Source organism: Camponotus vicinus, unplaced genomic scaffold (genome assembly GCF_025532165.1).
Source record: "Camponotus vicinus isolate PSW18456_S1 unplaced genomic scaffold, iyCamVici1.0 SCAF_2, whole genome shotgun sequence".
In the NCBI taxonomy this organism is placed as follows: domain Eukaryota; kingdom Metazoa; phylum Arthropoda; class Insecta; order Hymenoptera; family Formicidae; genus Camponotus; species Camponotus vicinus.
Window position 1 is genome coordinate 4,975,575 of NW_028141956.1, and position 23,531 is coordinate 4,999,105.

Here is a 23,531-nt window from a genome sequence, read left to right on the forward strand (position 1 = left end):
TCTCTCTCTCTCTCTCTCTCTCTCTAGACAGGGGTCTATTATATATTAAGAGTTATAGATATATATTTAATTCTGCCGAAAATTTATTTTTGTATATTTTCTAGAAATAGAAATATCAAACAATAGTATATGACTATATATGCGACAAAAATGTAAGACATTATGTGCAATATTTGCTAATGGTGATCAAAAAAGCTGCTTGTTTCTTATATATAATTTTGCATCTTTACTAATTTGAGTGATAAGGATATGGCTGAAGAAAAGAAAACATGTGGAACCTTGGACAAGCTAAATACGGTAGCACAACATATGGATTATTTATTGCCTGAAACATCGAAAGCATTGCAATTTGAGGAAAAGCCAAAGTTGATACAAGAGTCTTCATGGACGAAAACTGTTCCATACAAACATTGGCACAATTATGTGAAACCTACCGATAGTATAGGCAGTATCTTTACACCTAGTGTATATCATCATCGGGCCAGAATCTTGACGAAACGCAAAATCAAACCTGCACAATGGTATCCTCTCAGTGCTGATAAAATACTTGCAACTCCACCTCGCATTCTTATAGAACGACATAACAAAGAAGTTCAACAAAGAGTTGCTGCTGCAGCGGAAAAGAAATGCGATTCCCTGCCTGAGAATATAGTTAGTTTGAAAGATTTAGCAGATGGCACGTGGCTGCAGAAAAAGACTCGTAAGGCCAGAGCCTTGAAAAGGAAAGAGTTGTACATACATAAGGGAAGGATAATGAAAAAAAAATTGGATCGAGAGGTAATAAGAAATATTTTTTTGTAAATCTTACAAATAAATGTTTCGAAAAAATATATGAATATCTTTTCTAATTGATCTAACAAATATATAGCAGAATATAGCATCACATTATAGATTGTACCTTACGTCGAGGCAGAAATTCCAAAATCCATTGAAGAACAATTAACCGAATTAACAGTGGCAATTGACAAGGAACAAACGCGAATGGCCACAACCGAGGATGTTGCTAAAGTAGTTTATCTCAGAGATTATTGTATAAGTGATCATCATTTACAACCATATGATTATACTAATATTGATGCAGCAAAGAGACGTATCATTGGTAAATTGCAAGAATGTAAAGAGTAAGTATGTTTCTCATCATATTTAAATAATAAAGAACCTGATTATTAATATTTTGTTAAACAGTTTAAATCATTTTAAAAATGCTGTATAATTTAATAATTGCAATAAATTCATAGAATGACTTTATTAAATAGAAATATGTATTTTCCAGTTTCAATAAAATAATAAAAGATTTGGAACCAGAAATAATTGATGATTATAAGCAAAGCCTTCGAAGTGCAATAGTGGATTATATTCTAATGGATTCCGATGAACGAAAACGTTTATCTATCGAAATTCTACCTATCGAATTTCCCATTTTATGTATTCGCTCACCAGTACCTTGGCATCAATCCAAGGTCACTGCAGATCATTTGATGCGACACTGTCTTTTTATTGGAAATGCGATATTGAGGGACATCCGCGATCTATGGTTTTCAAAGTGAGATAATGCAATGAGTCAACGAGAAAAAAAAAAAAAGAATTTTCTATTTTCTTGTGTCTTAAAAAAACACTTATAATTAAAAATATAAATAAAATATTTTTCTTTCTATTGGATTAATAAGTCTTTTATTTTAGATATCGTCAAACAAGAATTATTCGCACTCAAGATTTCGGCACATTCCCCATTCCGGCTGCGGAAATCGAACCGAAATTGAATGCCCTATGTGCCGCTGCCACCGATGTTCTCGTTAAAGAATGGCTAGCCGACGTAGCAGAAATTTTCCTCGAGAAGAAATACGCTTGGTCGCAATTCTTTGAGATGCGGCCAGATGCGTCCACTGCGATGATCGAAAAATATTTTCGCAGCGTTAATTCTTTGTTATCAAAGCAACTACGAATTATGATAACGGAAACATTGGAAGACTTTAGAGACTTTTTTATGCAGTACAAAGCTGGTAATGCGTTCGAAGGGAATTATGAAGAACTCAAATTTCTAGAGTAAGAATCGATTTTTTTCAGATATACAGAAATGAAATATCTTGTCAATTTATTAATGAATTCAAATATGATATAAATTATATTGTAGAACTCCTTTCATAACGGTGAAAGTGGAACCGGAACTCTTCACGACGAAATTGCGCTGCAGGCCGAACATCCTGCAATTGCACACTGCGATCTCGCGATGTTTCGATACAATCATTAAGGTGGGCGCTACAATACCTAAGATTGAAACCATTCTATTTCCGGAATTAAAGCAGACAAGTTATTTATTCCCTATCTCGCGCTTTGAAGATATGGTAATTATTGCGCGTATTATAATACAAAACTCTATCGAATGCAAAGCAATTGATGTTAATTGTATTATATGGTAACCATCATTATAGGTATTAAAAGTCATCAGCGACGTATTGGATGTGATCGCTAAGCATATAACTGGTCCTGATAGTTATCTTAAATGCTACGAAAACTTGCTGTATATTACGAGCGGAATAGCTGAAAAGAAATTAAATAATTTTTTTAAGCTCGAACCTGTACCATTGTTGCGAGACTTCGAGCAACAGATAAAAGCATATGACACTCTGCGAAAAGAGATTTCTATGTTTCGATGTAAGGTAAGTTTATAAATAAATTTAAAATTTCTTTTTACGAAGAGCATTTTTTATACGACATGAAAACTCAAAAAGTTTTTTAAATCATTTTATTAGTTAATATAGTTAACATTTGAAATATATAAATAAATTTTTAGTAAAAGAAAAAGATTTATAATGCTATGCCTTTTTTCGTAATTGCTTTTCAGAGATTAATAATCAAATAATAATTTGGATATTTTCTTTACAATAGGTCCCACTGAACATGATCGAGATCGATTGTAGTGCTGTGAATGATACAATGAGGGAAATTTTACACGCGCTTCGAAGTAGAATATGCAATTTCTTCGCAGACGAGCTACGAGTCAATAATCGCGAATTGTGTTCGATCTTTGATGAGATAGCGGAGAATATCTCGAAAATGCCAGAAACAACGCAGCAAGTGGTCGAACTATACAATTATCTGTGCGAAAGCCGTGATACAACGATGTTTAATCTAAAAAGACGACTGGCCCGTTCGATCGAATTGACACTGTTTCTCTTCGATTACCAGCCACTTTCAGACGAGGACATTTATTTAAACTCGCGCACGATTACTTGGCCGAAGGAAATGGAAGTTGTGATGGAATTGGCAAGCAACAGATTGATAATGAGAAAAGATTTCTTGGAAACGCTGCTTCGCACGAGACGAGACACCTTCGAGAAAAAGATAAATACGATGCAATTAGCGATCGAGCAATTTAAACGGAAGGATCCGCCGGTTCTTACGATGGAAGAAATGGAGCAGGCCGTGGAGGAAATTGAACATATTTCCACGACCATGGCAGAAATACGTAAAGAAGCCGAGGAGATCAATGAAGAGGAGGGATTGCTCGACATGGAACTGAGCCCGTACATGGAGCTGCCAACTATGTCTAATACAGTGGATATCTTTGACAAGCTATGGCACACTGCTCTAGATTTTCACCGAAATTATGATAAATGGTTCTATGGTCCGTTTATAGGTTTAGACGCCGAGCAAGTACGCGAGGAGACCGAAAACACATGGCGAATTCTGTATAAACTGTCGCGCGTACTTACGGAAGTGCCGGGCGCAAGGCGCGTTGCCGAAATGGTGCGCGGTAAAGTGGAAAAATTCCGACAATTTATACCAGTGTTGCAAACTATTTGCACACCGGGTCTACAAGCCCGACATTGGGAAGCAATTAGCAAAATTGTCGACTTGACGATAATACCAACAGACACTAGCAATCTATCGGAGATGATAGAATATGGTCTACCTGCTTACATCGCTAAGTTGGAAGAGATAGCTTTAGCGGCCACAAAAGAATATACTCTGCAGCGAAATTTGCAAAAGATGAAGGAAGAATGGCAAGAAGTGTACTTCGAGTTAACTCTTTATCGCGAGACTGGGGTGGCTATACTAACCGCTGTGGACGACATACAAATGTTGCTGGATGATCATATACTCAAGGCACAAACTATGCGCGGTTCGCCTTTTGTGAAGGCGTTTGAAGAAGAAATGCAACAATGGGAAGAAAAGCTGATAATGATGCAAGACATTATCGATCAGTGGCTGCTTTGTCAATCCACGTGGATGTATCTAGAACCGATATTCAGCAGTGAAGACATTATGCGTCAGATGCCAACCGAGTCGAGAAACTTCCGTAGAATCGATAAGATCTGGCGCAACATTATGTTGTACGTCTCGGATAATAAACGAGTGATCGATGCTACTGCGATGCCAAATATGCTGCAGGAATTCAAGCTCTGCAACTCGCTGCTCGAGGAAATCCAGAAAGGTCTGAACGATTACTTGGAAAAGAAACGTTTATTCTTCCCGCGATTTTTCTTTCTGTCGAACGATGAGCTTCTGGAAATCCTATCCGAGACTAAAGATCCGCAGCGAGTGCAACCTCATCTACGAAAATGTTTTGAGGGTATAAGCAAGCTCCGTTTCACCAAAGACGAAGAGATTATTGGTATGTTGTCGACTGAAGAGGAATACGTGCCTTTGAGCGGTAAGATTTATCCCGCTGATGCGAAAGGTATGGTTGAGAGATGGCTATGTCAAGTAGAGGAACTTATGGTAATTTCGCTGCGCGACACAGCCGAGGAGAGTGTAATCGCTTACTTCGAGGCCATACGCGAGGAATGGGTGCTTTCGTGGCCCGGTCAGATTATCATTTGTAGTAGTCAGATACATTGGACTAGCGAGGTATACGAATCTTTCGAGGATCGCACCACGGCGTCCTATTTGCACAAATGCACCGATCAGATAGAAGACATCGTAGCACTTGTACGCGGCAAATTGGAACCTGGTGCCAGAATAACATTGAATGCTCTAATAGTAATAGATGTACATGCTCGAGACGTGGTGAAGCTGCTGGTTGACAAGCAAGTAGACAACCCCTTGGACTTTAATTGGATAGCGCAATTGCGCTATTATTGGTTGGATGACTGTATCACTGTCTCTATGATTACGACTAACATTATGTATGCCTTTGAGTATCTTGGTAACACATCTAGATTGGTAATTACACCGTTGACAGATCGATGCTATAGGACTCTGATGGGTGCATTGAAGTTGAACCTCGGTGGTTCGCCAGAGGGACCTGCAGGTACTGGCAAGACGGAAACAGCCAAGGATCTCGCCAAAGCCGTGGCTAAGCAATGCATTGTGTTCAACTGCTCCGAAGGACTAGATTACAAAGCGATGGGCAAATTTTTTAAAGGTATCGCACAATCCGGAGCCTGGGCGTGTTTCGATGAATTCAACAGGATTGACTTGGAAGTACTTTCAGTAATCGCGCAACAGATACTATCGATACAGATGGCCATAAGCATGAAATTGGATAAGTTTGTATTCGAGGGCACTGAGTTAAAATTGAATCCCACTTGCAATGTCATCATAACGATGAATCCGGGCTATGCCGGTCGACAGGAACTACCAGATAATCTGAAAGCTCTGTTCCGAACGGTGGCGATGATGGTACCGGACTACGCCATGATTGGTGAGATCACTTTATACTCGTACGGCTTCATGGATGCCAAGAATCTTGCGGAGAAAATTGTTCATACCTACAAATTGTGCTCCGAGCAACTAAGTTCACAAAATCACTACGATTATGGCATGCGAGCTGTCAAGACCGTGCTAATAGCGGCCGGTAATTTGAAACTTAAATATCCGAAACAGGACGAGTCCATCCTAGTTCTTCGCGCCATCGTCGACGTCAATCTGCCTAAGTTTCTGTCTCAGGATGTTTCTCTTTTCAATGGTATTTACACAGATCTTTTCCCGGAGGTGCATCTACCTCAACCGGAACGTGGCGAACTAATAAATATGTTAAAAGTAAATCTTGAGAAACGGAACCTACAGGCTACTGATTGGTACTTGGAGAAAATTGTGCAAATCTATGAAATGATACTCGTACGACACGGTCTGATGATCGTCGGTATGGCTTTAAGCGGAAAGACTCAGGCTTATCAAACGTTAGCTGACGCCCTAGGTGATTTATCGGGTATACGAAAAGCTACGATGCGGGAATACCGTACAATTTACCGAGTGATCAATCCTAAGGCCATCACGCTGGATCAATTATATGGTAGCTTTGATCCATTGTCACACGAGTGGAAGGATGGCATATTAGCCAATACGTTTCGCGAATATGCGCAATCTGTTTCGCTGGAACGCAAATGGATCGTATTTGACGGTCCGGTAGATGCGATCTGGATAGAGAGCATGAATACCGTATTGGATGATAATAAAAAACTCTGCTTAATGTCCGGCGAAATTATACAGATGTCTGTCAAGATGAGCATGATGTTCGAGCCGGCTGATCTCGAACACGCTTCACCAGCCACTGTCAGCAGATGCGGTATGATTTACATGGAACCTTCTCAATTGGGTTGGTTACCTATCCTCGAATCTTACAAGAAACATCTCAAGGAAAAATTATTGTTTGAACAGTATGAACTTGTTATCGAACTCATCGAATGGTTAACCGAGCCGATATTACGTTTTATTGAGTATAATTGTAAAACTTTTATCGATATATCAGAAATACATATGTTTCTGGTAAGTAGTTGATTATAAAATTTATATTTCATTCGTCACATTATTATATTATTACAATGTCAAAAGCTACGAAAAGTTTGTCAAATAAAATTAAAAACAAAATTATATAGTTTTCAAAGTTTGAAGATTGAATTTGTAAAAAAAATTATTGTTTATTATTAATTAATAGAATTATCAATCAGTAACAAATTTTTCAATTTCTTTTCTATAAAACTATTTTGCTTAAAGTCGATTTAATAGTAAAAAAAACGAGAAATACATTTCGTATATATAAACTAATATATTCTTTCTAACATATAATAATTTTAACTAATTATGTATATGTGTATATATATATATATATATATATATATATATATATAATTTTTTAATATATATTTTAATATATTTTTGCAATAGTCTTTTACAAGGGTATTCAGTATGATGTTAGCAGAAGAAACACAAGTGAGTACAGTGTGGCTTCAGTGCGTGTTACTCTTCAGTATGGTTTGGGGCATGTGTTCAACATTATTAAGCGGCAGCAGAAAACTTTTCGATGTATATTTGCGAAAACTATTACTCGGTAATATCGACGAGTATCCTAAGCCGAAGGTATTTAAGCTGACAAAGCAACAAATCTTTCCTGATAGAGGCACGGTGTACGATTGGATTTACGATAAGAGAAACAATGGCTGCTGGATATCTTGGATAGATACTATGCAGCAGGTATTAAAAAGAAACAAGCGCATATATTAAACGAGTAAAGAAATCTGAAAAGAAATGTTCTAACAACTTTTATGTTAATATTTTTAATTATTTTATCGAAAAAGATAAAAATTAATCTTTAACTAAAATATTTAAAATCCATAGAGAAAAATAAAAATAATTAATATTTAAAATATATACACACCTTTCAGGCACCTTTATCAGCAACAGCGAAAGCCAGCGAGCTGATCATCCAGACAACTGAAACATCCATTCAGCATTTCTTTATCAAACAATTTATGCACAGATCAATTCCGATTTTGTTTGTGGGTCCAACGGGCACTGGCAAGTCCGCTATCGTACTGAATTATCTCATGTCATTGCCTCGGGAGAAATTTCTGGAGAATGTTATAAACTTTAGCGCTCGTACCAACGCGCCGCTGACACAAGAAATAGTCATGTCAAAGTTGGATAGAAGGAGAAAGGGGGTTTATGGACCCACTATGGGAAAAAAGTGTGTATTATTTGTAGATGATCTCAGCATGCCTCAAGTAGAAATCTACGGCGCTCAACCGCCTATAGAACTACTTCGTCAATGGATAGATCATGGCTACTGGTTTGACCCGAAGGATACCTCGATTCTATATCTGGTAGATATTTTACTGATCGCGGCTATGGTACCACCCGGAGGCGGCTCGAATATCGTGACGCCGAGATTCATTCGTCATATGCACGTGATTGGCATCGATTCTTTCGAAGAAGCCACGATGACGAAGATCTTTTCATCGATTCTCGATTGGCACTTCGCAAAGGGCTTCATCATGGAGGTTTCACGGTTGAGCAAAATGATGGTGAATGCTACCCTGGATATATTTCTTGGAGCCATTAAAAATTTTCTGCCGATACCATCAAAAAGTCATTACAAGTTCAACTTGCGTGATTTTAGTCGAGTTATTAACGGTGTGCTTCTTGTGCCGGCTGCTAGAATGAGAGATCCCGACAAACTCATTAGGCTATGGATTCATGAGATATATCGAGTTTTTCATGATAGGTTGATAGATGACACCGATCGTGAAACGTTATTTAAAATGGTGCGATACACGTGCTATGATCAGTTGCGCCAGCCGTTGGACAAGGTGCTCGCCAATTTGTTGAAGCCAGGTGAGAAGATGATCACAAGTTCTCACATTCGCGATCTTTTCTTCGGCAATTACATTGAGCCCGACGCTGATCCGAAAATATATGATGAGATAACGGATCTGGAAGATCTCCAGGAAAAGATGGATTACTATCTGGCTGAATATAATGCAGTTTCGCAGACGCCAATGAATCTGGTGCTGTTTCGATACGCCATCGAACATGTCTCTCGCATATCTCGTGTACTGCTACAAGATAACGGTCATGCCCTGCTCGTTGGAATGGGCGGTTCCGGTCGCAACTCTTGTGCCAGACTAGCGACTAGTATGTGCGAATATTTGATACAGCAAATCGAGATCACGAAGACTTATGAAATGCCTGAATGGCGAGAGGATCTAAAATACTTATTACTGCGCGTCGGTTGCGATGGCAAACCTACCGTCTTCATCTTCGGCGATCATCAAATCAAAGATGAGTCTTTTATCGAGGATATCAACATGATCTTGAATACTGCAGATGTGCCCAACTTGTACGCGGTAGAAGAGAAGGCAGAGATATTAGAAAAAATGACGACTGTGGCGCGAGAAATGAGTGGCGGTAAAAAGGTGGAAACAACGCCGATGGCGCTCTATAATCTCTTTATTGAGAGGATAAAAAAAAATCTTCATGTAATTTTGACAATGTCACCGATAGGCGAGGCATTTCGAAATCGTCTAAGAATGTTTCCATCACTCATCAATTGTTGCACCATCGATTGGTATACATTATGGCCGGAAGATGCCCTCGAGAGAGTAGCCAGGATGTCATTGAGAGATTTAGATATTGGTTCGGAATTACGAGAGAAATGCGTGCAAATTTGCAAGCAGTTCCATACAAGCGTCTCCATAACAAGCGAGGATTACTACTTGACATATGGCAGACGCTATTATGTAACACCTACTAGTTTCCTACAGTTAATCAAATCCCTGTATAGATTGTACGGGCAAAAGATCGAACAGATCACAATTCAACAGAATCGCTATGAAACCGGTTTAGAGAAACTAGACTTTGCCGCCGGCCAAGTGGCGATTATGCAGGACGAACTACAACAATTGCAACCCAAATTACTGGCGCAGTCACAATTGAGCGACAAACTGATGATCCGAATCGAACAGGACACTATCAACGTGGAAGCGAAAAAGGAAATTGTAGCGGCCGACGAAGCCTTGGCAAACGAAGCGGCAGCAGCGGCACAGGCTATCAAAGATGATTGTGAAAGTGACTTGGCAGAAGCTACTCCAGCACTAGAATCTGCCCTGGCGGCATTAGATACTCTGAAACCGGCAGACATCACAATCGTGAAGGCGATGAAGAGTCCGCCAGCTGGTGTTAGATTAGTGATGGAGGCAGTTTGTGTACTGAAAGGCGTAAAACCGGACCGAGTTCAGGATCCAATCACCGGTCAGATGATAGATGACTATTGGCCCGCGTCGATCAAGCTTCTAGGTGACATGAAGTTTTTGGAAAACTTGAAAAACTTCGATAAGGATAATATACCGCCCGCATACATGAAACGCATTCGCGAAAGGTTCATAAATGATCGAAGCTTCCAACCGGAAGCGATTAAGAAAGTCTCCACCGCCTGCGAAGGTCTCTGCAAATGGGTGCGTGCCATGGAAGTATACGATCGTGTAATTAAGGTTGTGGCACCAAAGAAAGCGATGCTGGCGGAAGCCGAGGCTGCATTGGCCGCGCAGATGGAAATGCTCAATGAAAAGAGAGCTCTACTGCAAGAGGTAACGCAAAAATTGCAGTCTCTGAATGATGAGTTCGCTGAATGTATGCGCGAGAAGAAGAAGCTCGAGGATCAGATTGATTATTGCAGACAGAAATTGGAAAGGGCAGAGAAGCTACTTGGCGGCCTGAGTGGTGAAAAGAATAGATGGAGTGAGACTGCTAATAAACTGGGCGCCAGTCTAGGTAACGTGATCGGAGACGTTCTACTATCATCTGGGATGGTAGCTTATCTGGGAGCGTTCACAGTGGAATATAGAAACAAATTGATCAATCAATGGCATGCTTCTTGTATGAATGCAGCTATACCGTGTAGTACCAAATTTAATTTGATCGATATATTGGGCGAACCGATAGAAATTAGAGGCTGGACTATTCATGGGCTACCGGCTGACAACTTCTCAGTAGAAAACGGAATAATCGTGAAGCATGCTGATCGCTGGCCGCTCATGATAGATCCACAGAATCAGGCGAACAAGTGGATAAAAAACATGGAAAAGCCAAACAAGCTGACAGTGATTAAACTCACGGATCCTAATTATGTAAGAGTGATGGAGACTTCTATTCAGCTAGGAACTCCAGTATTATTGGAGAATATTCTAGAAGAAATCGACGCGATTTTAGAGCCTGTATTATTGAAAAATATATACAAACAACGCGGAGTGCTATATATGAAGTTCGGTGAGACTGTATTGGAGTACAATCCAAATTTTCGATTCTACATCACCACACGTCTTCGAAATCCGCATTACTTGCCCGAGATCACGGTAAAGGTAACTCTATTGAATTTTATGATTACACCTCAAGGTCTGCAGGATCAATTGTTGGGTATAGTCGTAGCCAAGGAGCTACCAACTTTAGAGGAGAAGAAAAATCAATTAATAGTAGAAGGCGCAAACAACAGAAAGATTTTGAAGGAGATCGAGGATAAGATCTTGGAAGTTCTCACGACATCGGAAGGTAACATACTTGAAGACGAGACTGCTATTAAGATACTCTCCACTTCGAAGGTTCTATCGGAAGATATTCAGGCGAAACAGGAGATCGCAATGAAAACTTCAGCGGAAATAGATAAAGCTCGCAATGGTTACCAGCCGGTCTCGAAACACGGAGCGGTTCTCTTTTTTTGTATCTCCGAATTGGCCAATATTGATCCTATGTATCAGTACTCATTACCGTGGTTTCTGCATCTCTATGTCACGGCAATAGCTCATAGCGAACAATCGGATGATCTAGACACGCGAATGAATAGTCTCAATTCGTACTTCACTGCGAGCATTTATAGAAATGTATGTCGGTCTCTATTTGAAAAGGACAAATTGATATTTTCTTTGGTCCTCTGCGTCGGTCTGCTACGTGCTGCTCACAAACTGGAGAAAGATCTCTGGGTATTTTTATTGACAGGTGGAATAGCCCTTGATAATCCTTATCCTAATCCTGACCCTTCATGGTTATCCGACAAATCCTGGTCCGAAGTCGTGAGAAGTAGCCTCTTACCGGGTCTCGAAAAATTAAGAGAGTCCTTCCAGTCCAATATATCACAGTGGAAAATGTATTACGATTTGTCCAATCCGCAAGAGCATCCATTTCCGCCACCCTTCGAGCATGAGGGCGAGAGCTTGAGAAAACTCGTGATTCTGAGATGCGTGAGGAAGGACAAGCTGGTTGCTGCTGTTCAAGCGTTCATCATTCATCATATGGGCGTATCGTTCATGGAGCCGCCGCCGTTCGATCTCCAGAGTTCGTACGATGATTCAAACAACGTCACGCCATTAATCTTTGTGCTCTCACCTGGTTCGGATCCGATGGCCGGTCTGATAAAATTTGCCGAGGATCGTGGAATTTCGAAGAAGAATCTTATGACGATATCGCTGGGTCAAGGTCAAGGTCCGATCGCAACCAGTATGATTGAAAGAGGCATTAAAAGCGGCGAGTGGGTTATTCTGCAAAACTGCCACCTTGCCATCTCATGGATGAAGGAACTTGATCGAATATGCGATGAGATAATAGTACCCGAGAATACGCATCGCGATTTTCGGATATGGCTGACTAGTTATCCATCTAAAGGATTCCCAGTGTCCATATTACAGAACAGCGTTAAAATGACGAACGAACCGCCGAAAGGACTGAAGAACAATTTACTGCGGAGTTATATGAATGATCCTATATCGGATCCTAAATTCTTTCGCGAGTGTACGAAAGTAGTAGAATGGAGAAAATTGTTATTCTCTCTATGCTTCTTCCATGCAGTGGTTCAGGAAAGACGGAGTTTTGGTCCACTCGGCTGGAACATACCTTACGAGTTCAATGAATCCGATTTACGTATCAGTATTCTACAATTGCAAGTACGCTTCAATTTTTTATTTTAATTTAATGAATATATAATTGGTTTATTATTTTTATTTAATTTATTATTTTTTATTATTTTCCATATTTTATATAAATAATTAATTTATTATAAAATTAAATTATTATGTAATTACTATCTTGTTGTGATTTAGCTATTTTTAAATGATTATAATGAAGTGCCATTTGATGCACTGATTTACCTGACGGGAGAATGCAATTATGGAGGCAGGGTAACCGATGATAAAGATAGACGCCTGTTGAATTCATTGTTGAAGAATTTTTACAATTCCGAAGTTATTACAAAGATACGGTAATACGTTTTTAACATCATACAAAATTTAAAAAATCTAAGAATGTATTCTTCGAACAATTTGGAGTTGAGATTTTTTTTTTAAATAAAATTCAAAGATTAAACAAAAATAAACAAGAGAGAAAACCATGTTTTTTATTTAATTTCGAAAGATTTATTTCAATAAAATTTTTAAAAGTAATTAAGTAAATTATTTAACGCAAAGTATTTAACGTTAAAAATATAAAAAAAAATTATAAAAGATTATTATAAAAAGATGAACAATTTTTATTAAGAGAAAACAGACTCCAAATTTTTGTCAAATGTATGTCCATGAATTTTTTGAAGCTTTTTTTCATATCATTTATTATATTTTATATCATTTATATTTTATATGCAGATATTATTTTTCTCCGAGCGGAATTTATCATATGCCAGAAGATACCGATCACGAAGGATGTCTGAAATACATTCGTAGTTTACCTATCAATCAGATGCCGGAAGTTTTTGGCTTGCACGAAAATGCAGACGTAGCGAAGGACAATCGAGAAGCAATACAGTTATTGGCTGGTGCACTTTTGACTCAGCCGCAAATCAGTGGAATAGGTGAGTAAATGATATATGTATAGCTCCATTTTAGTTTCTTAATTATTAAGACTCTTTTCTTCTTCTCTTCACAATTTTAATATTATACGCCATGCTTATTAATTATTATGTACAATTTTTATATGGCTTTCGATATACTTTCGCTCTATGCAGCATTATCAACTACAACTATCCCTATAGAAATATTGCAGAGAAACATTTCATTACAAAAAAATTGCAAATATTATTACACATCTTTCTATATCATATAAGATCGAAACTGTGTAATTTCCTCACAACCAATTTCCTCTAATACATGATTATATTCTACAATAAAAATTTTTATTGTTTTTTATCAGGTGTTGAAAGAGACATGGATGAAGTGGTTTTCGCTCTAGCCGGTGAGATTCTATCAAAGATGCGACCGCAATTCGATATTGAATCTGCATCAAACAAATATCCAGTACTCTATATGAACAGTATGAACACGGTGTTGCGTCAAGAACTTGTTAAATTCAACGAACTTACCAATGTCATCAAGGAAACGTTAAACAATGTACAAAAGGCCATCAGAGGACAGGTGTTGATGTCATCGGAATTGGAAGAAGTTTACGTTAGTATGAGCATCGGTAAAGTGCCGCTCGCTTGGGATAAAAAGTCATATTCTAGCTTGAAGCCGCTCGGTAGCTATGTAAACGATTTGTTGGCGAGATTGGAATTTCTACAAAATTGGATTGACCACGATGCACCCAACGTATTTTGGATATCCGGTTTCTTTTTCACACAATCGTTTTTGACGGCAGTACTGCAAAATTACGCTCGCAAGCATAAGATACCGATCGATCGCTTGGACTTCGAATTCGAGATCACTCCGTTCGAGTCGAGCGTCGATACGGCTCCCTCGCATGGAGTTTATATCATCGTATGTAAAATTTCGTCCTAACATATAATTCTTAAATTAAAACTTTTAAATTAAAGTCCAATTTTAAATTGAAATTTTTACACTATTATTGCAGCGATTATACATTCTGGTTTATATTAAACTATCGATTAATTTTTATCTGCGACGGTTTTTTTTTTCAGGGTCTCTTCTTGGAAGGAGCTCGATGGAACAGAGAGACGAGATTGTTGGATGAATCTAAGCCTAAAATAATGTTCGATATGCTACCCATTATTTGGTTAAAACCTGGTATAAAAATTAAATTTGATATAAGAGACGTATATCATTGTCCAGTATACAAAACAAGCGCTAGACGTGGCGTATTAGCTACTACTGGACATTCCTCCAATTTTATATTATATATCTTAATCCCAACGGATATCGATGAATCACATTGGATTAAGAGAGGTGTGGCTGCTCTTTGTCAACTTGATGATTAAAAATGATAAGTATGAATTATTGATATGAGAATTACATATACAATTGATTCATCGTTATTCACGCGACAATATATCGAATAGCTAATCAAGAATTTAATTAATTAGCCAAAAATATTTTAAAAATCAAAGTTTGTGACAAATTTACAATCTTTTATATGTTAAATCACAAACGCATTGTTTTAAGCAAATACATATTATATTTTATATTTATAAGAAAAGGAGTACTTTCAGGTATTTTCTTTTTACAAAAAAGCTTGAAGAATTAGGACATTAAAAAATATATATGATTATTATACAATATTATAAATATATTTAACAATAACAATCGCATTATAATGCTTACCGTCATTAATAATATTCATCAATCTCGTATATACATTGTATTGTCTATTATGATAAAACTTATACATATTTCATATAATTTCATTTATAGATTATTCAATAAAAACAATAATGATCACATTCTCGATTATTCACCTATTTAATCGGAATTGTAGATACTTCCAATATATATCATAATCATTCTTTATCAGGTACGTGTTTATGAACAAGACAGTTTTTCTATATAAAAAGGAATATTCTGTATTATATATAATTCTGTATATACATATATATATAAAGGAATCTTTTACGCGATATCTCGCATATATACATCTTCAATATCAAATATTTTATAAAATTTTGATTGTCATAAGAATAGTCAATTATCATTGACTATTTCTAGTCGCATTTTATTTAATTTTAATTCTATTGTCCTAAATGCACAAAATTGGTCTGGAACACATTCGTGATCTATTAAATGAAAATAAAATATAAAGAAGAGATAAATACATATTAGATACTTGTTCATAAAAAATATCACACAAAAATTGTGTGATTAGATTTTTATACAAACTTCTCAAAATTTTAATGACAAATTTATATTATTTTGTATTTTATAGTCTTAGTTTGATACAGTTTTTACTTGAATCAATTAAAGATTCTTTTAATTAAATTTTCGATATTTTCTATGAAAAATTTTTACATTTTATGTTTTTGATTCTCTTTACAGATTTGTCGAGAAATTGTGTGCTCGACTTTTAATATTCTGTATGCATACAATTAATCTGTATGTTTGTTGCGACACTATGGTGAATGTCGATTAAAAAATAAAGGAGGAAATAAATCCTTATATCTAATCTTGGATAATTTAATCGAGTTTTAAGTTGTAAATGTCGCATACTGGACTAGTTAAACGCGAATTGTGGCAGACTCGTGTTACAGACTAGTTAGTCACAACATCAAAATCGCAATACGTTACAAAAATAATGCAAGAATCGCTATTAACAACATATACACTCGTTCACTCACACACATACACACACGCGCGCGCGCGTATATAAATCCAATTTTGCAATTAAACAAAACTTATCTCACAAAAAAGAACGTCTGACGAGATGCAAGACTCTTCGATTTTGTGCACAAGAAAGATAAAATTATTGTGTCGACTGATAAATCTTACACTCTAATAATACATCTATAGATAACCGAATAAATCGATGCCATCAAAACAATGTCTTTCAGTTCTTTGCGATGTAATACTTTATGATGAGAATATCAATTCTGATACATAATGCATATGTACATATCTGACAAACTTGTATATATACATATAAATCGTTTTAAAAGAGAAACCAACTTATATACAAGTACTCCAAAAGTTGAGAAATAAAAATTGAAAGGCCACGATATATAACAATTGATCACATGATAATATTCTTTGACGATGTTAAATAATTGTCTTCTAAAATCTTTTATGTCTCATTTGTATTCGATCTTATTACGTATCTTATCCTAGAAGATGCATTTAACTAGAATTAACAATCATCACCGCTAATAGTATCGACCAATGCCGAATCGATTTGCTGCGGATTTCTTGATTTTTTATCTCTATATTCAACGTAACAAAAGGCTGCTGTACCAAAGAATATAGTCACAAGTAGTACCAAGAGTTGTATGTGCAGTCCGGCTATGGTACTGTACGAAAAGCTGATGGCCGCTGCGACTGATTGACAGAATTTAAAAAGAGCAAAGGCCGGTGCACTCTCCTTAATGAACAGGATACCCAGCAGCGAATAGATCTGTGTGTTGAAGCAAGCATCGCCGAAGCCGAGGGCGAAACTGCCCGCCATCGCGAGGATCGGCGACGTTTTGATGAAACCCACGTCGTTCGTATCCGCGAATGGTGCGTCGTTTGGCAGATTCAGGAAGATGCTGATGAAAGCGAAGAGATGCACGAAGAAACCAGTAAGCACCACTGGCCAGCCACCACAATTGCGGAATATCTTGGATGCGAAAATACCGAAAATGGCACCGCCTATGACTTCGCCGAGACCGATAAAAATACCGGACAGTCCTACCAAGCTTTTATAACCTTCGCCCATGGCTTTGGTGAAGCCGACACTGTTCGAATATACGCCGGAGTAGAAGGTAAGCTCGAGACCCGTATAAATAAACGTGAATGACAGTAGCAACATGTTTCGTGTGAAGAAAAGTTTGATCGCATCTGTAAAGGCACTCCACGTGGCCTCTAAAGGTTTTTTGCGCGTTGGTTCCGGTAGCCTCAACTCCTTGTCGGCACTAGACACCCCTTCGGCTTCACCCAGCGATAGTCTTTGCTGTGATCTGTTCAATGTCATCAGCACTACAGTACCGATCACCGCAAGGCCGGTTAACACGCCAAAAACGATCGTTCGTTGCCCACGATCAATGGTGTCCGATTTGAATACGAAGTAGACAAATAGATTGCCGGCAAACTGTGATGTCTGGAAGATCGCCCAGAATATACCGGCGTTCCGAGACATGGTGTCGTTGTCGCTATTCTCCGTCAGGTATTGTCCGTGACCAGTCCATATGAAAGCGGCGCCTACTCCGAGAACAGCTGACATAGCATATAGCAATGCTTCGTTCGGGCAGAAGAAGGAGCCGATGAACAGGGCATAACAACAGGAACCGGTGAGTATGGCTACCCGTGGACCCGTTACTGAGATGTATGACGGCGCCAGCCAGTTACAGGTCGCGAACACGCCATAAATTATGGCTAAGCTGATGTAAGCATCGGCATTATAGCTGCTATCCTCCGCGTGTATGCTTTTCAGAATAGTTTGCTACGAACAAAAAAGATTGATGTAAAAAGGTCAACACATAGATATTTTTTACTATATTATTCGCAGTCATAACATTGTGTATAGGCCATTGTGTGAACTTGCTTCTTTACACTGACGATTTATCCGATCAATTTAAAACTTTTTACAATTTACAGAATATTCCTGAAAATTTGCTCTAAGGATATATTTTGTCAATTTCCAATATTAATTTTGGAATAAATTCTTTTCAGTGTATATTGATATCTTTTCTCTTCTTTTTAATTTTAATATTAAATCTGAGATCCAATATTAATTTTAAACTTAATATTAATACTTTCTATAAAAATATGAAGATCCTTATACAATTAAAAATCTCACTCGATTATGAATTTTATTGAAATAAAATTCAGACAATTCAGTGATATACTTCTTTTTTATCTTCGCAAGAAAATTATTAACAAATAGCAGGAGAAATATATTCTGAACGAAAGATATAAATATTTTTATAAATAATCCCATATATATATATATATATATAATACGAAAAATGAAAGTGATCAAATGAGAATTCGAAAAATGCCAATAAAAAGGGCAAAATGTACAATCATACCGGTTTCATGGTTTGAGTATTTTCTTTTAAACCTGTGAAACTGGTTTTCCTGTATTTATATACAAAAGCAGAACTATATTTATATCTTAATCAAGGATAATTTCAGAATACCTAATGCTTCAGAGCATTGTTTTATATATTTGAAATTTTGAAATGCCATTAGCTCATTTTAAAAAGATATACAGAATATTTGAGAAAGAATTTATCATATTAGAAATGTATATTACTCAAGTGATTTGATAGAAATGTTTCAGACAATATTTAGAAATGCTATATAAATATAACGATTTCACACAATAAAAAACACAGATATATTAAAAATTAAATAAAAATTGTAAATCAGAATTATTTATATAATGTAATTACAGAGTGTAGTGTACATTGTTATAACGAAAAATAGAATCTAATTATTAATTACTTCATCAACATTTAACAAGTTCGTATATAATATTGTTTTCACAATTATTTTACTTATAACTATCATATTAAAAACGAATCGAACGCAATGCGTTGTCATAGTTTTAATTGCATTTTTCACACATTTAGAAGAAAGTAGCAGCTTATTTTTATTTCCGAACATGTCGCCAATTATGAAAACATCATTAAATGTCGCTTGCGTTTTAAACATTATCAGTAATCAATCATATCAGTATTAATAATGTTATCGTATTAGCGATAACTTTATTAAATGGTATTATTATATAACTTTATTAAACGATATTATTATATAAATACAAATAAACTTTGATATCAAAGAAAATAAAAGAGAGATATATGTTTTTCTTACCATTTACTTTATATTGTTAGAGATTATTATGTTGTTATATTGTTAGAGATTCTTTTTATAACGCGTTTCTAATAATGCAGTATAATATATTAATATGGTATCAGATATATACAAGTAAATCAATGTTTAACAATAGGTCCTTTAATTATTTTTAAATTAAAATATATATTTGTTGAATATTTGAATCCTTATACAATTTGATTGCTTACTATCAATCAAATATGTTTATTCGCGTAAAATACAATTTTCTGTGTCAAGATAGCGACATGAATGATAAATAAGCGGATTTTTCGGTGAGGTATAATTTTTAGCAAATATCTTCACGATCTCATTTTGCAACTTTTTAAGAGTCGAGTGCAAAGTATACATCAAGATAGGGACGATCGATAAAATCTGTTCTGGTATTGGAAAAGTATAGATAGATTTATATTGCTTTTATTATTATTATAATTTTAAAGCTCGTGCTATAGCTTCGTGAATAGAAAAACATCTGTACGTAAAAAATGCTAAAAATCTAAAACATTTAAGAATTATATACTTGCATTATACTTGTGTATATGATAATTTTTATACTTTTCGAAGAATCTTCTTTTCAAAAGTAAAATTTAATTTATATAAATATAATTTAATTTAATTCAGCTAAATATACTTTAAACGATTGCACGAAAATCTGAAATAATAACATAAAATTGTATATTTATTTAGAACGTCTCTCTTATCTTTCGCCACTTATCTCTTCCGGTAATGATGTATCTTGCATATCAAACGACATTCTAAAAGGTCTCTAATTTACTTCTGCCAATTTATTAAAGTTATTATAATTATGGAAACGTCTGTTTATAAAAATAATATATACATATTGATCAGTTAATTAAGAATCTCTTAGTTTTAATTAATCACAAGTTATCTATGAGTCAGTGGCTGTTAAATATATCATTACATAGATAAATGACATTACGATCCCCTCCTCCTTTCTCTTTCATGTCCTATCAAGCCTAAAAGTGAAAGGAGATTATGTTGTGCGCCTCGAATAATTGCATCAGCCGAGAAAGAAGGCGTTCTGTTTTATTTTTTTTTTAAATGCATGAAAAAGATGAGTCGAAAATTTTTCAATCGTGAATTATCTCGATCTTGCATAAAATCTGGATGTTTGAAATCACGATTTTTTTGTGAATTGTGAAAAGTACAAAAAATTCGATTGGGAATCGGTTGCGTCGGTTCGAGCAGATTTCGGCAGGTTCAATTATTGGAACATATCTAGTATGCATTTCATATCATCAATGAACGCTCACAAAGTTTCCCCTTCACCACCTTTGTGAAAGCAGTTCTATTTTTAAAGTATCGATATAGGGGGAGGACTTAGTTTACACCAATCATTTGATATGCGTATCAAATAATAAATAACTAATAAATTGGTTCAATTATTGGTTTATCAGCTCAAATATACTACTTGACACGAATACCGAACGATCTAAATTTACGATAGCTATAATTGAAAAACAAATTTATTCAGATTTTTATAAAAAAAGCGGCCCGAAGATATAAAAACTCTCACTTTTCATTCCTTTCCTTGCTTCCTAATCCGACATTTTACATAATTTAATCAGATATTATTGGAATAGAATATTAATATCATTGAGTAATAAATGATTTCCATTCAGTAATGGTTCGATTCATCTGGCAGAACGCAACACCAATCGTAATTAACATCGAATTAGCTCAATAGAAATATTGATTTAATGAATACAAGATAATGAGGCGAAGGACAACCATTGAAAGTTTTTCTAAATGCAGTTTAATTATCGTACAAAGACGTTTTCGTGATAAAGCTTCTGTTATCTTGTAAAAAAATATCTAATATCGATAGTAAAACTACAATCGAGAATTTATATATCTTCAACATTTTCTAAAAGATAGAATTATTATCTTAACTCTTGAAAAAGATTGACGTAACCGACATGCGATGTGGTAAGGCTTTCACCTTTAAACATGCAAAATACATCAATTTATGCGATAGTAAAATTATCACAAAAAAGTGTCGTAAAAAATTGTTTAGAAAAAACGCTTCGTTATTTGTAAAAATTTATAATTTACACATGTAATGTTAAACTAATTATTTCAAATAATTTCAAATAATTTAATGAATTTGTACAAACATCGATTTAAAGAAATTTAATTTCCGAAAGGAGATTTTTAATGAGGTTTTAAACCAGGGATACAAAAGTATTCAAACTATTGATATCAATTAACTATATATTGATCTATATCAATTAACTATATCAATTTTATCTATATTTTATCTATATCAATTAACTATAATTAACTATATATATATATCAATTAACAAAAAATTTTTTACAAAAGCAAGTATTAAAGATTTAATAAGATTATGCAATATTTTCGTTTCGAAGGAGAAACTCGAAGATTTTATTTGATATAGATTTCATTATTTTTCACGCGAATAATTAATTCTCTTATTATGCAAAGACATTCAGTCTTTTTTTCTTTTCACTTACGATATTATGACTTATGATATTTTCACTTATGATATTTCTTTATTTGCTCTTTTAAAAATTTAAATTCTGAACAAAAATCATCATTAAACTCGGTATGCTACTGTTTGGAATGTCTGACTAACGTATAATGATTTTCATGAGTTAATAGGAAATATCGTTGGTAATTGGTAAATTTAAAACAAAGATTGTTGTACGGCTGCGGTGATTAATTATTCACGCCCCGTTAATAAAAAATCGCTCGTAGATATTGCATATTCAAAGATACGTTATATATTATAGAGTGCAGCTGGTAATGATTAATAGACTAACAAAATGACAGATATTACCAGCAGTTTGAAACATAATAGTTGAGCGTTCGCAGATTATGATACCTGCGGAATACATTATGTAAATCTCCTTCAAATAGATGTATAACATTTGAAAGAGAGATTATTCACAAAAATGTTACACAATAGGTGCTTTCCATTTACATCAAAATTCAGATAAATCTCACTTCTGTCTTTCTTTAACATGAATGTTGAAGAAAGACAAAAGTGAGATTTATCTGAGTTTTGATGTAAATGGAAAGCACCTAATACTTCGAAAACAACCTCCGATTTTGCATAATCAAGATAACAAACAAAGTGTTACAATTGAGACAGAGAATGTAACAGAAAAAAAACAAAATTTCATAATAATGTAATATACACTCAGTTCCAAAAAAAGCGGTACACTTGAAATTTGGAAAAAAATCACCAAATTTCAAATCACGATAACTTTGTAAATAATAAAGATAGAAAGGTCTATAAAAAATGAAAATAAAGCTTGAAATCTCTACTTTAAAACTAGGTTCTCCGAAATGTTGCGAGATAACATTTTTAAAAATGACGGATGACGAAACGAGAACATGCAAAATTGAAAAATAATTGTTTGAATTTGCCATGACACGTGGCGAGAATCAAATGTCGCAGGTCAATGAGGTCAAAAGCATATGATAGTACAGAGATTCCTCTTTAAAATCGTATCATCGTATTGAGATGAACAAAAAAGCATTTTAAAGAGGAATCTCTGTACTATCATATGCTTTTGACCCCATTGACCTGCGACATTTGATTCTCGCCACGTGTCATGGCAAACTCAAACAATTATTTTTCAATTTTGCATGTTCTCGTTTCGTCATCCGTCATTTTTAAAAATGTTATCTCGCAACATTTCGGAGAACCTAGTTTTAAAGTAGAGATTTCAAGCTTTATTTTCATTTTTATAGATCTTTCTATCTTTATTATTTACAAAGTTATCGTCATTTGAAATTTGGTGATTTTTTTCCAAATTTCAAGTGTACCGCTTTTTTTGGAACTAAGTGTAGATAGATTCACATTTAATATGAAATATAAGAAAAAAATATAAAAAGCACGAAACAATCATTTCTCTACTTATTAATGAAATATTGCGAGATAAATCGTATTAGTAAAAGATATGCATTAATAAAAAAAATATGTTTTGATAAGAGATTGATCTCAAAGACCTTTTAATGTCAACAACTTGATCCAAACATTGGAAAAAAACAGATCACAGGTTGCAGTGTGTTTAATAGATATATTTTATA

General features: G+C 35.3%; 2 protein-coding genes across 8 annotated transcripts in view; one reads left to right on the forward strand and one right to left on the reverse strand.

The window, feature by feature from the left end:
- On the forward strand, positions 1-16,699 carry Dnah3 (dynein heavy chain 3, axonemal). Of its 6 annotated transcripts, XR_014437316.1 has the most exons (16): positions 1-152; positions 240-777; positions 892-1,121; positions 1,274-1,543; positions 1,681-2,043; positions 2,132-2,342; positions 2,430-2,657; positions 2,887-6,711; positions 7,111-7,416; positions 7,608-12,650; positions 12,807-12,964; positions 13,344-13,549; positions 13,888-14,450; positions 14,612-14,917; positions 15,342-15,441; positions 15,960-16,699. XR_014437316.1 is itself a non-coding variant. In XM_083091901.1 (14 exons), exons 1-14 carry the CDS (start codon positions 130-132, stop codon positions 14,906-14,908), a joined length of 12,261 nt encoding a protein of 4,086 aa, XP_082948027.1. In that variant the 5' UTR covers positions 1-129; the 3' UTR covers positions 14,909-15,271. The 6 variants fall into 6 exon arrangements, 5 of the variants coding, with proteins under 5 accessions (XP_082948027.1, XP_082948028.1, XP_082948029.1 ...); XM_083091901.1 differs by lacking the exons at positions 15,342-15,441; positions 15,960-16,699 and having other exon boundaries at positions 14,612-15,271; XM_083091902.1 differs by lacking the exons at positions 15,342-15,441; positions 15,960-16,699 and having other exon boundaries at positions 63-152; positions 247-777; positions 14,612-15,271.
- LOC145967232 (UNC93-like protein MFSD11) overlaps positions 15,170-23,531 on the reverse strand; it is an 11,089-nt gene continuing 2,727 nt past the window's right edge. Inside the window, exon 2 of one of the 2 annotated variants that reach the window (XM_083091922.1) lies at positions 15,170-18,054. In XM_083091922.1, coding sequence (XP_082948048.1) covers positions 16,765-18,054 — 1,290 coding nt within the window. In that variant the 3' untranslated portion in view covers positions 15,170-16,764. The remainder of the gene's footprint in view (positions 18,055-23,531) is intronic. The other variant, XM_083091921.1, reaches the window with a different exon arrangement.

Excerpts from the sequence above, each read along its gene's own strand:
- Dnah3 (XM_083091901.1), top strand. The coding sequence starts at position 130 with ATGACTATATATGCGACAAAAAT. Across the intron at positions 778-891 it reads AAAAAAAATTGGATCGAGAG|ATTGTACCTTACGTCGAGGC; the intron begins GTAATAAGAAAT and ends ATCACATTATAG. Across the intron at positions 13,550-13,887 it reads GCCGCAAATCAGTGGAATAG|GTGTTGAAAGAGACATGGAT; the intron begins GTGAGTAAATGA and ends GTTTTTTATCAG.